Genomic DNA, 12,296 nt, shown 5'->3' on the forward strand with positions numbered 1-12,296 from the left:
GAGCTGGGGCTGCTGCCGTGTCTCCCCACCCAGCTTCCCCATCTTGGGGGCTGCCGTGTCTCCAAGCACCGGCATCTCCGGGTATTCCCCGCCGCGAGCTGCCGGGAGCGGGGTGCCAGGCACAGGGTGCTGGGGTGCCAGGAGCGCGGTGCCAGGGGTCCGGGAGCGGGGTGTCAGGAGCAGGGTTCTGGGTTGCCAGCGCAGTGCCGGGGGTAACACAATTCGGGGTGCGGTGCCCCCATAACGCGCCTCCCCCGCCCCGCGCCGCCCTGATCCATTATTTATCGGCTCCATCCCAATATTGCGCCGCAGCGCTCCGTAACGCGATTAGGGCCGCGGCCCCGCGCGGCCCCGGCACATGGAAATCGCTGGCAAATGAATTTTCCTTTAATAAGGGAACAGCTCGGTGCGGAATTAAAGTGTAAGGAGCGGCGGCAGCGCCGGGGGGGTGCCGGGAGCCCCCCCGCGCCGGGGGACGGGACCCCAGCAATTACTGGCAATAAATCCTGACCCTGTGGTGGGCTGGGACCCCAGCGAAGCCGGGAATAATGGGATTACACCTGGCTCCGGTGAATGGGGATGGATGTGTCGGGAGTCGGGGGAGCCAGGGGAGAAGAGGATCCCTCCCTGGGGCTGTTGGCAAATCATCGATTCATTAACACGAGCAGCATCGCCCCCCGGGCTCCGGGGGGAGCTGAGCACAACCACGGCACGGGGGGAGCATGGGGGGGGGGGGGGGGAATGGGATGCGGATATGGACATGGGGACAGGGCAGGAGTAGGGACACACGGGGCCCTGTACATGCCCCTACTGCTCCCACACCCGTGTGTCTCTGTGGGCAAAACTGCCCCACCAGGCTCCTCGCAGCCATGCGTGCTGGCGCAGCTGTGTGCAGACGTGTGCAGGTGTGCAGGGGCGTGTGCAGGTGTGTGCAGTTGTGTCCAGGTGCGCATGGAGGGCTCACGGACACACCAGCTCACATCCAGAGCCGCCACACGCGTGTGCAGGCGCGCACACACACACACGTGGAGCCATTAGTGCCAGTGCCAGGGACCGGCCGGGGTCAGCGGGTCCCGCCAGCCCCAGCCCCAGCTGCCGCACCCCCCCGGAATCCCCTGCTCGCTCCGGGGCCTCCATTTGTGCCTGGGCCAAACTCCAGCCAAATGGGCCGTGGGCGGGGGGGGTTGCATTTCAAAGGCTCCGGCTGCAGCAAACGCCGCTTCCCCCCCGCCGGGCTCTCGGCCGCCCACGCCCCCTGACCCCCGCACGGCACGGTCGGGATTGGGGGCACTCCCTGTCCCCGGCCCCAGCAGAGGGACGCGCTGGGACCCCCATGGGGTCGGGGTCCAGAGCTGACCTGTGGCTGTGGTGGGGCGGGGACAGGCTAAACTGTTGGGATGTGGGATCCCCATCCCGCCGTGGAGCAGAACCGTGGCGTGGGGCCGCGTGCCCGCTGCCCACTGAGTGGGTTGGACACCCACCGTGCCGGGGGAGGGAGGGCAGCAACCGGGATGGGGCGGCTGGAGAGGAGAGGAGACTCCGAGTGCCTCCGGTGGGTGCCTGGCGTGGGGCACCCCCAGCCTCCCCGTGGCACCGGGACCTCTGGGAGGCCTGCTGCGGGCAGCGGGACGGTGGCGGGTGCCGCGGCGGGGCCGAGGCGGCGGCGGGGCCATGAGGATTCAATTAGGGCTGAGCGCGGGGGACTCGGCTCGGAAATGGCCCGTCTGGGCGTTGACAGCCCGGCCCCCGCCCAAGATGAACGACCCCCGGATTAAAGCGCGGAGGGGTGACAGGGGCACCTGAGCAGGGAGGGGGCTGGGGCGGCTGCGGGGGGGCGGGACCCCGCCTTTGGCACGGCTACAGGGCCACTGAATAGCCGGAAGGGGGTCCCCAGTGAGAGGGGAGACGTGGCACCTATGGGACCACCCCAAAACCCGTCTGGGGACACCTCGAGCAATGTCTGCCTACATTGCCCTGCCACAGTGGTGGCAGCAGAGTGGGGGCACCCCGGGGGTCCTACGGGACTCTGCCATGAGTAGGATTGAAGTGGGAGGGAAAACGCCCCTGTCATCCCGCAGGACCCCGAGGGGGCCCGTCCGTCGCTGCGAGCACGGCACAGGGCTCGGGGGATCGATGGCCGCGCGGGTCACCGCTGCCATTAACCCCGGCGAGGCAGCGCCCCGAGGTTAATTAAAAAGTGAAGTGCAACGAAACGCGGCGGCGGCGGGGGGTGACAGTGGTGATGGGGTCTGACAGCAGCGGGAGGTGACAGCGGCAGGGAATGGTGGGGGTGGCACTTGTACGGGCAGCGGGCACGGTGGGTGCTGCAGGGGACACTGTCGAGTGCAGCCGGCAGCAGGAGCTGTCACACTGGGAATGGGGGTGCGGGACAGCGGGGGGGCAGGTGGCACTCAGAGTGTCCCCGTGTCACACGTGCTGCCTGGCAGAGCCGGGTAGGAGGAAGAAGAGGCGTCGCAGAGGAAGCCCCATCCTTCCTCCTCCTCCCACCCCAGCGCTATTCTTAGCCCCGGTCTGTCTTGCATCCTCCCCGCCTGGCGGGGTCCGGCCCTGCGCCCCACGGGAGCTTCGGGGTGGGACAACACGGGGACCCCAAGCGGGGACACCTCCATGGGGAACCTCGTCCCTCTCCGGGCTTCGCTCCCCGCCCCCAGCCGTCACCGTAACTTTAGACCCGACAGCTGCTTCGCGCCGGCCGCCTGCAGCCCCCACGGCCCCCGCAGTCGCCACGGCGTCCACGCCACATCCCCCATGGCACGGCACGACAACACTGGGTGTCCCCATTCTCCGGGGGCTGGAGGGGAGTCTCTGCTCCGCTGAGGCTGGGGCTAGGAGAGGGAGATGGAGCCCCTGGTGCCCATCTTGCTGTGGGGAGAGGAGATGGGACGTGGCAAACTCTGGATGGCACATGGCACCTATCCCGGAACGGCAAGCGTGATGGACTGTGTCACCCCCATCACAGAGACCTCGGGGCCACTGCCTGTCCCTGGCTCCCGAGGACGTGTCTCTGCGTTTGGGGATGCGGGGACAGAACCCCATCGGGTTTGGGGACTGAGGGATGTCCCTGGCTGGGGCAGGGGCTGCGCGGTGCCCGTGGTGACTGAGGCCGTGGTGACCCCGCGTGGCGGGACCCTCGCGGCGAGGCGGGCACGGCGGGGTCAGCGGCGCATTCCTGCTCCCGCGGGGCGATCCGGTTACCGGCCGGCCCAGCTCCGGCCCCGGCCCCGGCCCCGCCATTAATCTTCCCGGGTGCCCTTTGGAATTTGCCGCCCAAGGCCCCGGGGGGTGTGGGGGTCCGGGGGATGTAGGAAGAGCGGGGGGATGGATGGGGATGAGGATGGGATGAGGTGGAGATGGAGATGAAATGGGGATCCGGATTCAATGGGGATGGGATGGACACAGGGATGGAGATGAGATGGGATGAGATGGGGATGGGGAGGGAGCAGACCCCGATTCACCCCTCTAGGAGCACCCCACTGTCATGCTGGGCTCCCCCATTTCTCTCCAGCCCCTGTCCCACGGCGGGAGCACGGTGCCGCCGTCAGAACCGCGAGATGATGGCGGCACGTCCCCTCCCTGCCGGGATCACATGCAATTATCCGGCAGACGGTGACGCGGCGTTGCAATAACCCACCCAATTGTTTTAGGGATCAGGGGACTGGTGGGCGACAGCCGTGGCAGAACAAAATCGCCCCCCGGTTGGAGAGGGGCTCTGGGGACAGTCCCCAGCCTCTTCTCCGCCGTGGCATCCCGGCATCCACGCCGGCACGGCCGTGACGGGGTCTCAGACCTACGTGGTACAGCCGGGACCCCCCGTACCGGGGTCTGAGCGGGGTTTGGGGGCTTGAGCAGCTCCCAGGGAGCCGGCTATGTCCCTCTCCCATGGAGAGGGGGCCGGGAGCGCCGTCCTGCTGGCAACGGAGCCGCTGGCCCCATGGGACGAAGGGTTTCCTGCGAGGAAGGTGGGACAGGGAGGGAAAGACAATAAACCCCAGGAAATGCTGGGAATAGCGGAGGGAACGACCGTGCCGTCAGCGCTGGGCCCGGACGGAAGCCTCGGGGCGCTGGGGGCAGCCAGACAGAAGTGGAGGAACCGTCCTAAACCCTGGCACATCGGCTGGACTGTCGTGGGTACTTCCAGTCTTGCTGTGATTTGCCTCAAATCCTAACCCCGGGGTTATCCGCGTCCCGTAATACCATCGGGAGTCAGTGGGGATGGGGGGTCATGGGGAAGGGACCACTGTGATGTCCATCCTGACGGTACCATGGGGCTCCAGTGAGTCCTTGCCATGCCCTGGCAGGTCCCAAGTGAATGTGAGCTCGGCGGGAGCCCCTTGTCAGGCTGTGGCCGTGGGCACGCGGACGTCGAACCCCTGTGCTGGGTAATTTATGGCTGGGAAGCACCGGCACAGACGGGCCGGGACAAACCCGCCAGGAAACACCGACTTCAAAGGGTGGAACAATGGCGGGATGGCGAGCGCCACCGCGCTGGGACTCACTGGGGCCCCCGCGGTGGCACTGGCACCCACACCGTGGCACAGATAACCACTTTGTGTCACCAAGACCCACATCGTGGCACTGGGATCCACATCACAGCACCGGGACCCACACTATGGCACTGGCACCATGGCACCCTTGCCATGACGCCCACACCACGGCACCAGCACCACGTCAGGGCAGCAGCACCCAAACCGCAGCACCTGCACCCCGCCTGGCCCTGGGGACCAGGTTGGCATCCCCGAGAGAACCCACACCTGCCCTCTGTGCCCACCTGTACCCCATGTGTGCGTCCCCTGTGCACTCCATGTCCCATCCTATATCCCATCGCATCCCACATCCCATTCCATGTCCCACCCGTGCACGTGGCAGAACCGCAGGCACTGGAGCCTCCTCCTCCTCCTCCTCGCATTCCCATCCCGCCGATCCCGGTGGGGCGTGCCGGGGCGGTGGTCCCGCAGCTCATCCCCCCCCCGTCCGTGCGGACACGCAGGAAGCCTGGGGGGCGCGGGGGGGGCTGCAGCCACCAGACAAAGGCTTGGAGGAAACTCTGGCGGCCAAAATAAACCGGGAGACGTGAAGGGGTGCCTTGATCCCGCTCCCACGGCCCCACCAGCCCTCGCACCCGTGCCAAGAGGGGCTGACAGCGCTCGGTGCCCTTTTCGCTGGGGACATTTCATCCTGTCACCCCCCAGCAGCTGGGACTGGGCGTCCCGGGCAGTCCGAGAATGCCGGTGGCAGGATTTGGCGCCACGGCTTGGTGCCACAAGTGCTGCCATCACCAGCACGGCTGCTCCATCCCCAGGTGATGGAGCGGGTGTTGGGGTCCCGGGGGCGGCACTTTCCCAGGCTCTGCCATGACCCCTCTGTCCGCAGGAAGGTGCCCCCCTCTCGCCCCCCTTCCCACGCCGGCGGGCATCCCGGTGCCAGCGCCGGTGCCCACATCCTCAGGAAGTGGGCAGGAAGCACGGGGCCGGGGGGGCCAGCGGAGGTGAGGAGGGCACAGTGTGGGGCGAACTGGGAGGGGCTCAACGTGGGCCCGTCAGAACCCCCTGGCGTCATTTAGAGCCGCTCAAGCGGTGACAGGAATTAAATTGCGTTTGGATTTTCTCATCAGCCTCGTCCTGGAGCTTCGTTACAGGGAAGGTCCGTCCCCGCGCTGACGCGACGGCTCATTCCTGTCGTGACAGCTCATTCCCGTCGTGACAGCCGCGTGCCACTGGGCATGAAGTGGGATGGGATGGGATGGGATGGGATGGGATGGGATGGGATGGGATTGGATGGGCACCGCAGGAATGGGTGCCATGGGCCCAGTGGGTTCCTTGGGGTGGGAGGCCAGGATGAGTGGCAATACTGTGTCACACGTGTCCCCACGGTGCCCACCCAGCCCATCCCAGTGCCCACCACGTTCCAGGACGCCGGGCATGGCCCCTCACCCCGCAATGGGATGTGAAGGTGCCGAGGGCTCATCTGTCTCTGTCACGGCTGTGCAGAGCCGAAGGATGGCGGAGCATGGCGGGGACGGTACAGCTGGGGGGGGGGGGGGTGGTTCTGCACAGCCAGGGGGGCTCAGCAGCCCGGGGTGCACCGCCTGTGCCCACCCCCAGGTCAGGGCAGCGGCTGGGGGTGAGCGGGACCCCCAGAGGGATGGTCCACGGCTCTGGTGGGTTTTGTGGGGTTTTGGAGGTGACTGGGGATGACCCCCAGTGAGGGGCAGGGGTGGGTGGGGGAGTAGGGAAGGGCAGTGCTTGGGGACACTGGCATAGGAGGGAGGGGTGATGCTGTGCCCCCATTGCCCCCCACCTGGCACAGGAACTGCAGGGCTGTGGAGGGCAGGAGGCTTGAGGTGTCTCTCTGCGGGGTCCCTCCCACAGACCCCCCCCCCCCCCCCCCCCCAGTATTACACCTGCAGCCCCCCGACACATCCCTGCCACACTATGGGTAGGTCCCTTCACCTCTCACCCCGCATCCGAGCCCTGGGACTCTCCAAGCTGGGGGTGCCACCATCCCCAGTGGGACCCCTGGGGGTCCTACATAGCCAAGGAGCTCCTAGGGGTCCCTGGCCACATGGGTCCATGTCATGCCCAGATCCTCTCGGGCAGAGCTGGGGACCCCCGACAGCCCCCCAGGTTAAGAACAGGGGAGGATGGGGCTCAGGTTTCCCTCTCTGCCTGGCTGGAGCCGGGGGCCATTAGCCCCCTCGGAGCATGACGAGGTGGGGAGACATCAAAGTGCCTTCAGCTTGACCGCGCCTCGGGGGTACGGGAACATCCCCTCAGTACCTGCCCCTGCCCCGCTGGATCCCCCAACTCTCATCTCCCCCCTCTCTGGGGCAGCCCCCGTGGGCGCTGGGGCCAGGCCGTGGGCTGGGGGCTCATTTACCAACGTCAGCCCCGCAGTTGGTTTGAATTAGGCTCCTCCGGGGCCGGCGCTGATAAGGGAGGGGGTGCAGAGCTGGGGGGGGGGGCGTGGGGGGCTCCGGGGGGCTTCCTGCTCTGCCGTCTGTAACTGGCTGCCAGAGCCGCTGCTGACAGACACAGGGACAGCCCCCACCTCTCCATCCCCGGCATCCATCCATCCGTCCGTCAGTCAGTCCCTCCATCCATCTACACGCCCACTCCCTCACAGGCAGCCCCCGTTTGGACCCCTGTCCTGCACCCCCAGCTTTCCAGCCCTAATTGGGATCCACCTCCACTCCTCCAGCTGTGGTTGGCACTCCCATACTATACCCACAGCACTCCGGTGCCTGTTGGGATCCCTGTCCCACACCTCCAGCCCTGCATCCTCATTTAGGATGCCATATCCAACCTTCTGATCCCACTTGGGACCCCCATCCTGCACCCCCACCCTTCCAGCCTCGGCTGGGACCCCAGTCTTGCAGCCCAATCCCTGTGGCCCCGTTAAGAACAGCCATATTGCTCCCCCACACCTCCAGCCTTTTTTGGGACACCCATCCCATAGCCCAACCCTCTGTCCCTACTCGGTACTCCCACCTCACACCCCAAACCCTCCAGACCTACTGAGCCCCCCATTCTGCTCCCCCCCAGCCCTCCAGTCCTATTTGGAACCCCCATTCCACAGCCTCACCCTTTCTTCTCCGGTTGGGACCCTAATCCCGCACCCCACCCCTCCACCCTCATTTGGAACCCCCATTCCTCCCATCCAGCCCCAGCTGGGATCTCCATGCCCGCATGGCCCTGCAGCCCCCGCGTTTCCCTTCGTCCTTGTGGGGGCTTTGGGCAGGCGAGCCCGGCCGCCCCCCGCCCGGTGAGCGATGGCCGACAGCTGGGCCGGGCCGGGCCGTAACCGGATCCTCCGGCAGCGGCGGCGGCGCGGGGGTTCCGGCGCGGGGGACCGAGAGCAGAGCTCAGTGCGGGGCCGGGGATGAAGGACGAGCCACGGGCCACCCGATGTCACATCCACCACGGGTTGGTGGGTCCTGGACCGTGCCCACCCCAGGATGGGACACCCGGTTCGGAGGGCGAGGATGGAGGGGTGATCCCGAACAGCCGCCCGGCACTGGCACCACTGGGTCAGGACCGGGGGTCTTTGAGCCCTGTGCCGCAGCCAGGGCCCCTCCGGAGCCGCGTTCCCGGGATCACCGGGATCACTGGGATCCGGCACCTGTTCCTCCCGCAGCCGTGGGTCCCAGCCCCACCCCAGGGACACCCCCCGCCCCCGGGACCCCCCCGCCCGCAGCTGTGCCCGTGGCTGCTGCGCACGGATCCAGATGGCGGAATATTGTCCTGGGCTAATTAGGGCCGCGCGGGGCGAGGGGGCTGCGAGGTTCCCCCCTTCCCCCGGCAATCAAAGGGCCGATGACTTTATTAAGACTCATTATATGAGGGGGGGTGAAGGCGGAGGGGCCGGACACGCGTCAGGCAGCCGTGACGGGATCGATGTGGGGAGTGCCCGCACGGCACCGCAGTCCCCAGAGGGGCTGCGAGACCCCCGCGGCACGGCGGGGGAATGGGGACGGGGGGAGCTGGATAGCCCCACTGCCCACAGTGCACCCCCTAAGCTCTCCATGACTCAGCCCCCCCATCCGGGGGTCACTGACTCCCCACATCCAGCCTCCCCAGCTCCGGGAGGTGCTGGTGCAGAGAGAACACTCCTGAGATCCCCCCCCGGACAAAGCAAGGACGAGAGAGGGTTTTTCCACAATTTTATTCCAAAAATAAATTCCAAGTGGGGTATAAATTATGGGGAGTGGGGGGGCGGGAGCAGGGCTGCAATGGGGGGGCAGCACCCACCCCCCACCCCTACCTCCTCTTGTCCTTGATGCTGTAGTGCAGCAGGAGGGGCGCAGGCTGTGGGGTGAGGGGGGGGGGTCAGGGCTGGAGGGATTCCAGCCAAGGACCCCCCCTTGGGGCAGAGACCCCAGATCCCAGGGCAGGGATTCCAAACCCCAGTCCAGGGAACCCCAGCAGACAGGGAGCCTCCCCATCACAGCCCATGACCTCAAATCCCAGCCCAAGATCCCCTTGGGGCAGAGACCCCAAACCTCAGCCCAGAAGTCCCCTGGTACAGGGACCCCCAATCCCAGCCCAGGGACTCCCAGGTGGCTGCACCCCGAACTTGGCCTGCCCCTTTGGGGACCCCCAATTGTCTGACCCTTACAGGGGCCGGAGACCTCCCCAGATCACCATTGCAGCCACTGACATTAAGATCCTCAATTCCCCAAACCCACACTGCCCTGAACCACTCCCAGAGGGTCACCCCACCACCCCCACTCTGGGTGAACCCCAAAATCAGAGGCTGCCATCTCTTATGATGGATGCACACCTTGCCGAACCAGCGTGAGAGCCAGAGCTGCTTCATTGTCATGTGGTCGGGGAGGGGCTCGTTGTCAAACAAGATCTGCACCTGCACAGGGAGGCTCTATCAGGGGGGGCCAGGACACCCCTGGGGGCTGGGAACCCCCCAGGACCCCCACTCACGTGCTGCAGGGACAGCCCCAGCCGGTGGCAAAGGACCCTCCGCAGGTGTCGGATCTGCGCCCGCACTGAGCACCTCACGTATTTCTGCTGTGAGTGGCAAAATAGAAGAGAGTTGGGGGGGCTGTGGGTGCCTCCAGGGATCCCATAGCCCCCCGGGAATCCACATACCCCTGGCAGGGCCAGGGTGAGAACTGGGGGTAATCAGGGATCCCCACTCACCTGCAGCACGGCCTTGCTCTTGTCCTTGCTGGAGCTGTGACAGGAAGAGAAAGGAACACATGTCCAGGGTCTCAGCAGTGGAGGCCATGCCCAGGGTCCCCTGTGTCCCCTCCCCACCACACTGAGGGGCTGCAGCCCCCCCAGACTCACCTCAGCTTCTCCAGGCAGAGCGAGACGTGCTCGTCGTAGCGGAAGTAGTGGGCACGTGAGTGATCAAAGGTGCTGTAGGGGAGCCCCATGGGGTCACCCCCCACCGTGTCTGGGGACACAGGTGGCACTGTCAGCCCCCTGTGCCCCTGACACCCCCCAGCACCGCAGCTGCCTGCCCCCCATGCCCCCCTGTCCCACCGTCACCGCTGGGCTGTGTCACTCGGTCCAGGCCACGGGACTGGTAGAACTCCCGGATCCGCTTCTCCTCACCTGCAAGGGACAGGTGGTTCAGGGACACACTTGGGCCCATTGCCACTGAGGGCGGTCCCTGGCTGTCCTCCCACTGCACCAAGCCCCCACCACAGACCCTGTCCCTGTCTCCATCCCCGTCTCTCTCCCTGTCATTATCCCTGTCCCTGTTCCCATCCCTCTCTCTCTCCCTGTCCATATCCCCATCCCTGCCCCCATCCTTCTCGCTCTCCCTGTCCCCATCTAGCTCCCTATCCATCCCCATCCCTCTTTCTCCCCTGTCCATATTCCCATCCCTATCCCCATTCCTCACTCTCTCCCTGTCTATATCCCCACCCCTGTCCCTGTCCCCACCTAGCTCCCTATCCCTGTCCCCATGCCCCCCATACTGTGCTGCAGGCCATGCCCCCCGAGGCCCCCATGTCCCCTGTGCCCCCCGTACTGTGCTGCAGGCCGGGCACCAGCTTGTAGACGATGTCCTGCATGACCCGGTCCAGTTTGAGGTTGAGCAGCGGCTGCGTCTCGTGGATCTTGGTGTTGCACATGGGGCAGTACTTGCTGGTCTGCAGGTACTTCACGATGCAGCTCTTGCAGACTGGGGACAGGGACAGGTATGAGGGGTGTAGGAGGGCTGGGACCACACCCCCACGGGACTCACAGCCCCCCCCAAGCTCCCCACCCAGGTGGGGACACTCACAGGTGTGCAGGCACTCGGTGATGGTGGTGGCGTCGATGAAGTACCCGGCACACAGGAAACACACAATGTGCTCATTCAGCTCCTTCATCTTCACCTTCACCTCCTCCTGTAGGGACACCTCATTGTCACCTGGAGCATCCCAGGACCACCCTCACCTGCCACCTGGAGACCCCCGAGACCTCTCTCACCCTTCACCTGGAACCCCTCAGCCCAAGGAGCTTCTCCTGCCATTCCTTAATATGCCAGAAAAGGGGGTTTTGGGGAGTTGCACCTCTTGTTTTGCTTTAATATGCCAGAAAACAGATTCTGAGAGGCTGGTCACCCCTGTCTTGCTAAAATATGTCAGAAAACGGGATTTCGTAGGGATTATCTTCTATTATTATACCAGAAAATGGGATTTTGAGAAGCTGCCCTCACTGTTTCACTTTAATATGCCAGAAAATGAGATTCTGGGGGACCACGTCTCCTATTTTCTCTTATTATGCCAGAAAACAGGATTTAGGGAGGCTGTGCCTCCTGTCTTCCATTATTATTCTAGAACATGGGATTTTGGGGTGCTGTACCCTCTGTCTTGCCTTAACATTCCAGAAGTCAAGACTGACCACTCTGTATTCCATTATTACGTCAGAAAACGGGATATGGACGGGGCTAGATAGTCTGTTTTGCCTTATTGTGTCAGAAAATGGGGTTTTGGGGGTCTGGGGACACCCCCAGCCTAGTGCCTGCCCCGAGCCTTGGCCACGCCCCCTACCCATGGCCCCGCCTTCCCGCACCGCCCCTTGGTCTCACAGCGCCCCCCAGCGGCGCCACCGCGGCACCTCCCGTCCCCGCCCGCCCTGGCCCCCGGTGTCGCCGCCGCCGCCTCCTCCCGGTGCCTCCCGCCCTCCCGGCACGGCTTCTCGCCTCGTTCCGCAGCGGGTCCATCTTGTAGACGGCCTGGAGCTGGTTCCGCAGCCGCATGGCGATGGCCATCGGGCCCCCCTGAGGAGGCGACGCCATCTTAGAGCCGCCTCCGCCTGTGGCCTCGCGCACTTCCGGGTTCGGGGCGGGGCCGCGGCGAACGGAGTGACTACAACTCCTAGAGTGCCCCACAGGTCTCGAGTAGCGGCGGGCAGCGCAAGCTCGGCCCTGTGCTGACCCTTTACCACGACCCACGGGGAGAGGCTCGAGATCCCGAGACCCCCCGGCCTCGTCTGTGACCGGGGGACCCGCCGGGAGCCGCCGCCACAGGACCCGCCGTGTTTAGGGGAGGGTGTTCCCGGCACCGGCCAATAGGGAGAGGGCGCGCTGTTGACGGACAGCAGCAGCCACCAATCAGAGAGGGCTCTGCGTGGAGTGGTGCTGCGGATTTCCACTAGGGGGCAGCAGAGCAACGCGGGGAAGCGGGAGGGGGGGGGCCACGGGGCGTGCGGGGGACACGGGAGGGAACCGAGAGGGAACCGGGAGGACGGGAGTGGCGGGGTCTGAGGGGATCTGGAGGCTTCGAGGGGGCACGAAAGGGAGGAGGGGTCAGCGTGGGGCACGGG

At 65.8% G+C, this 12,296-nt stretch overlaps 1 protein-coding gene across 3 annotated transcripts; it reads right to left on the reverse strand.

The window, feature by feature from the left end:
* Nucleotides 1-8,666: 8,666 nt before the first annotated feature.
* PCGF1 (polycomb group ring finger 1) lies at nucleotides 8,667-12,046 on the reverse strand. Of its 3 annotated transcripts, XM_014876169.2 has the most exons (9): nucleotides 11,674-12,046; nucleotides 10,771-10,876; nucleotides 10,516-10,668; nucleotides 10,023-10,094; nucleotides 9,825-9,933; nucleotides 9,675-9,708; nucleotides 9,456-9,542; nucleotides 9,301-9,381; nucleotides 8,667-8,825 (listed from the first exon to the last, which is right to left on the reverse strand). In XM_014876169.2, the coding sequence occupies exons 1-9, from the start codon at nucleotides 11,767-11,769 to the stop codon at nucleotides 8,778-8,780; spliced, it is 786 nt and encodes a 261-aa protein (XP_014731655.2). In that variant the 5' UTR covers nucleotides 11,770-12,046; the 3' UTR covers nucleotides 8,667-8,777. The 3 variants fall into 3 exon arrangements, with proteins under 3 accessions (XP_014731655.2, XP_088019056.1, XP_088019055.1); XM_088162930.1 differs by lacking the exon at nucleotides 8,667-8,825 and having other exon boundaries at nucleotides 8,847-9,381; nucleotides 9,456-9,539; nucleotides 11,674-12,036; XM_088162929.1 differs by lacking the exon at nucleotides 8,667-8,825 and having other exon boundaries at nucleotides 8,849-9,381; nucleotides 11,674-12,036.
* Between the last annotated feature and the right edge of the window lie 250 nt (nucleotides 12,047-12,296).

Source organism: Sturnus vulgaris, chromosome 4 (genome assembly GCF_052056855.1).
Source record: "Sturnus vulgaris isolate bStuVul1 chromosome 4, bStuVul1.hap1, whole genome shotgun sequence".
Lineage (NCBI taxonomy): Eukaryota > Metazoa > Chordata > Aves > Passeriformes > Sturnidae > Sturnus > Sturnus vulgaris.

Bases quoted from the DNA above. Each gene is read 5' to 3' on its own strand.
- PCGF1 (XM_088162929.1), bottom strand. From the start codon at position 11,769: ATGGCGTCGCCTCCTCAGGGGGGCCCGATGGCCATCGCCATGCGGCTG. The intron at 10,669-10,770 runs GTGAGTGTCCCC...CCCTGTCCCCAG, and splicing joins CACCGAGTGCCTGCACACCT to TCTGCAAGAGCTGCATCGTG. The intron at 9,543-9,674 runs GTGAGTGGGGAT...TGCCACTCACAG, and splicing joins AGAGCAAGGCCGTGCTGCAG to CAGAAATACGTGAGGTGCTC.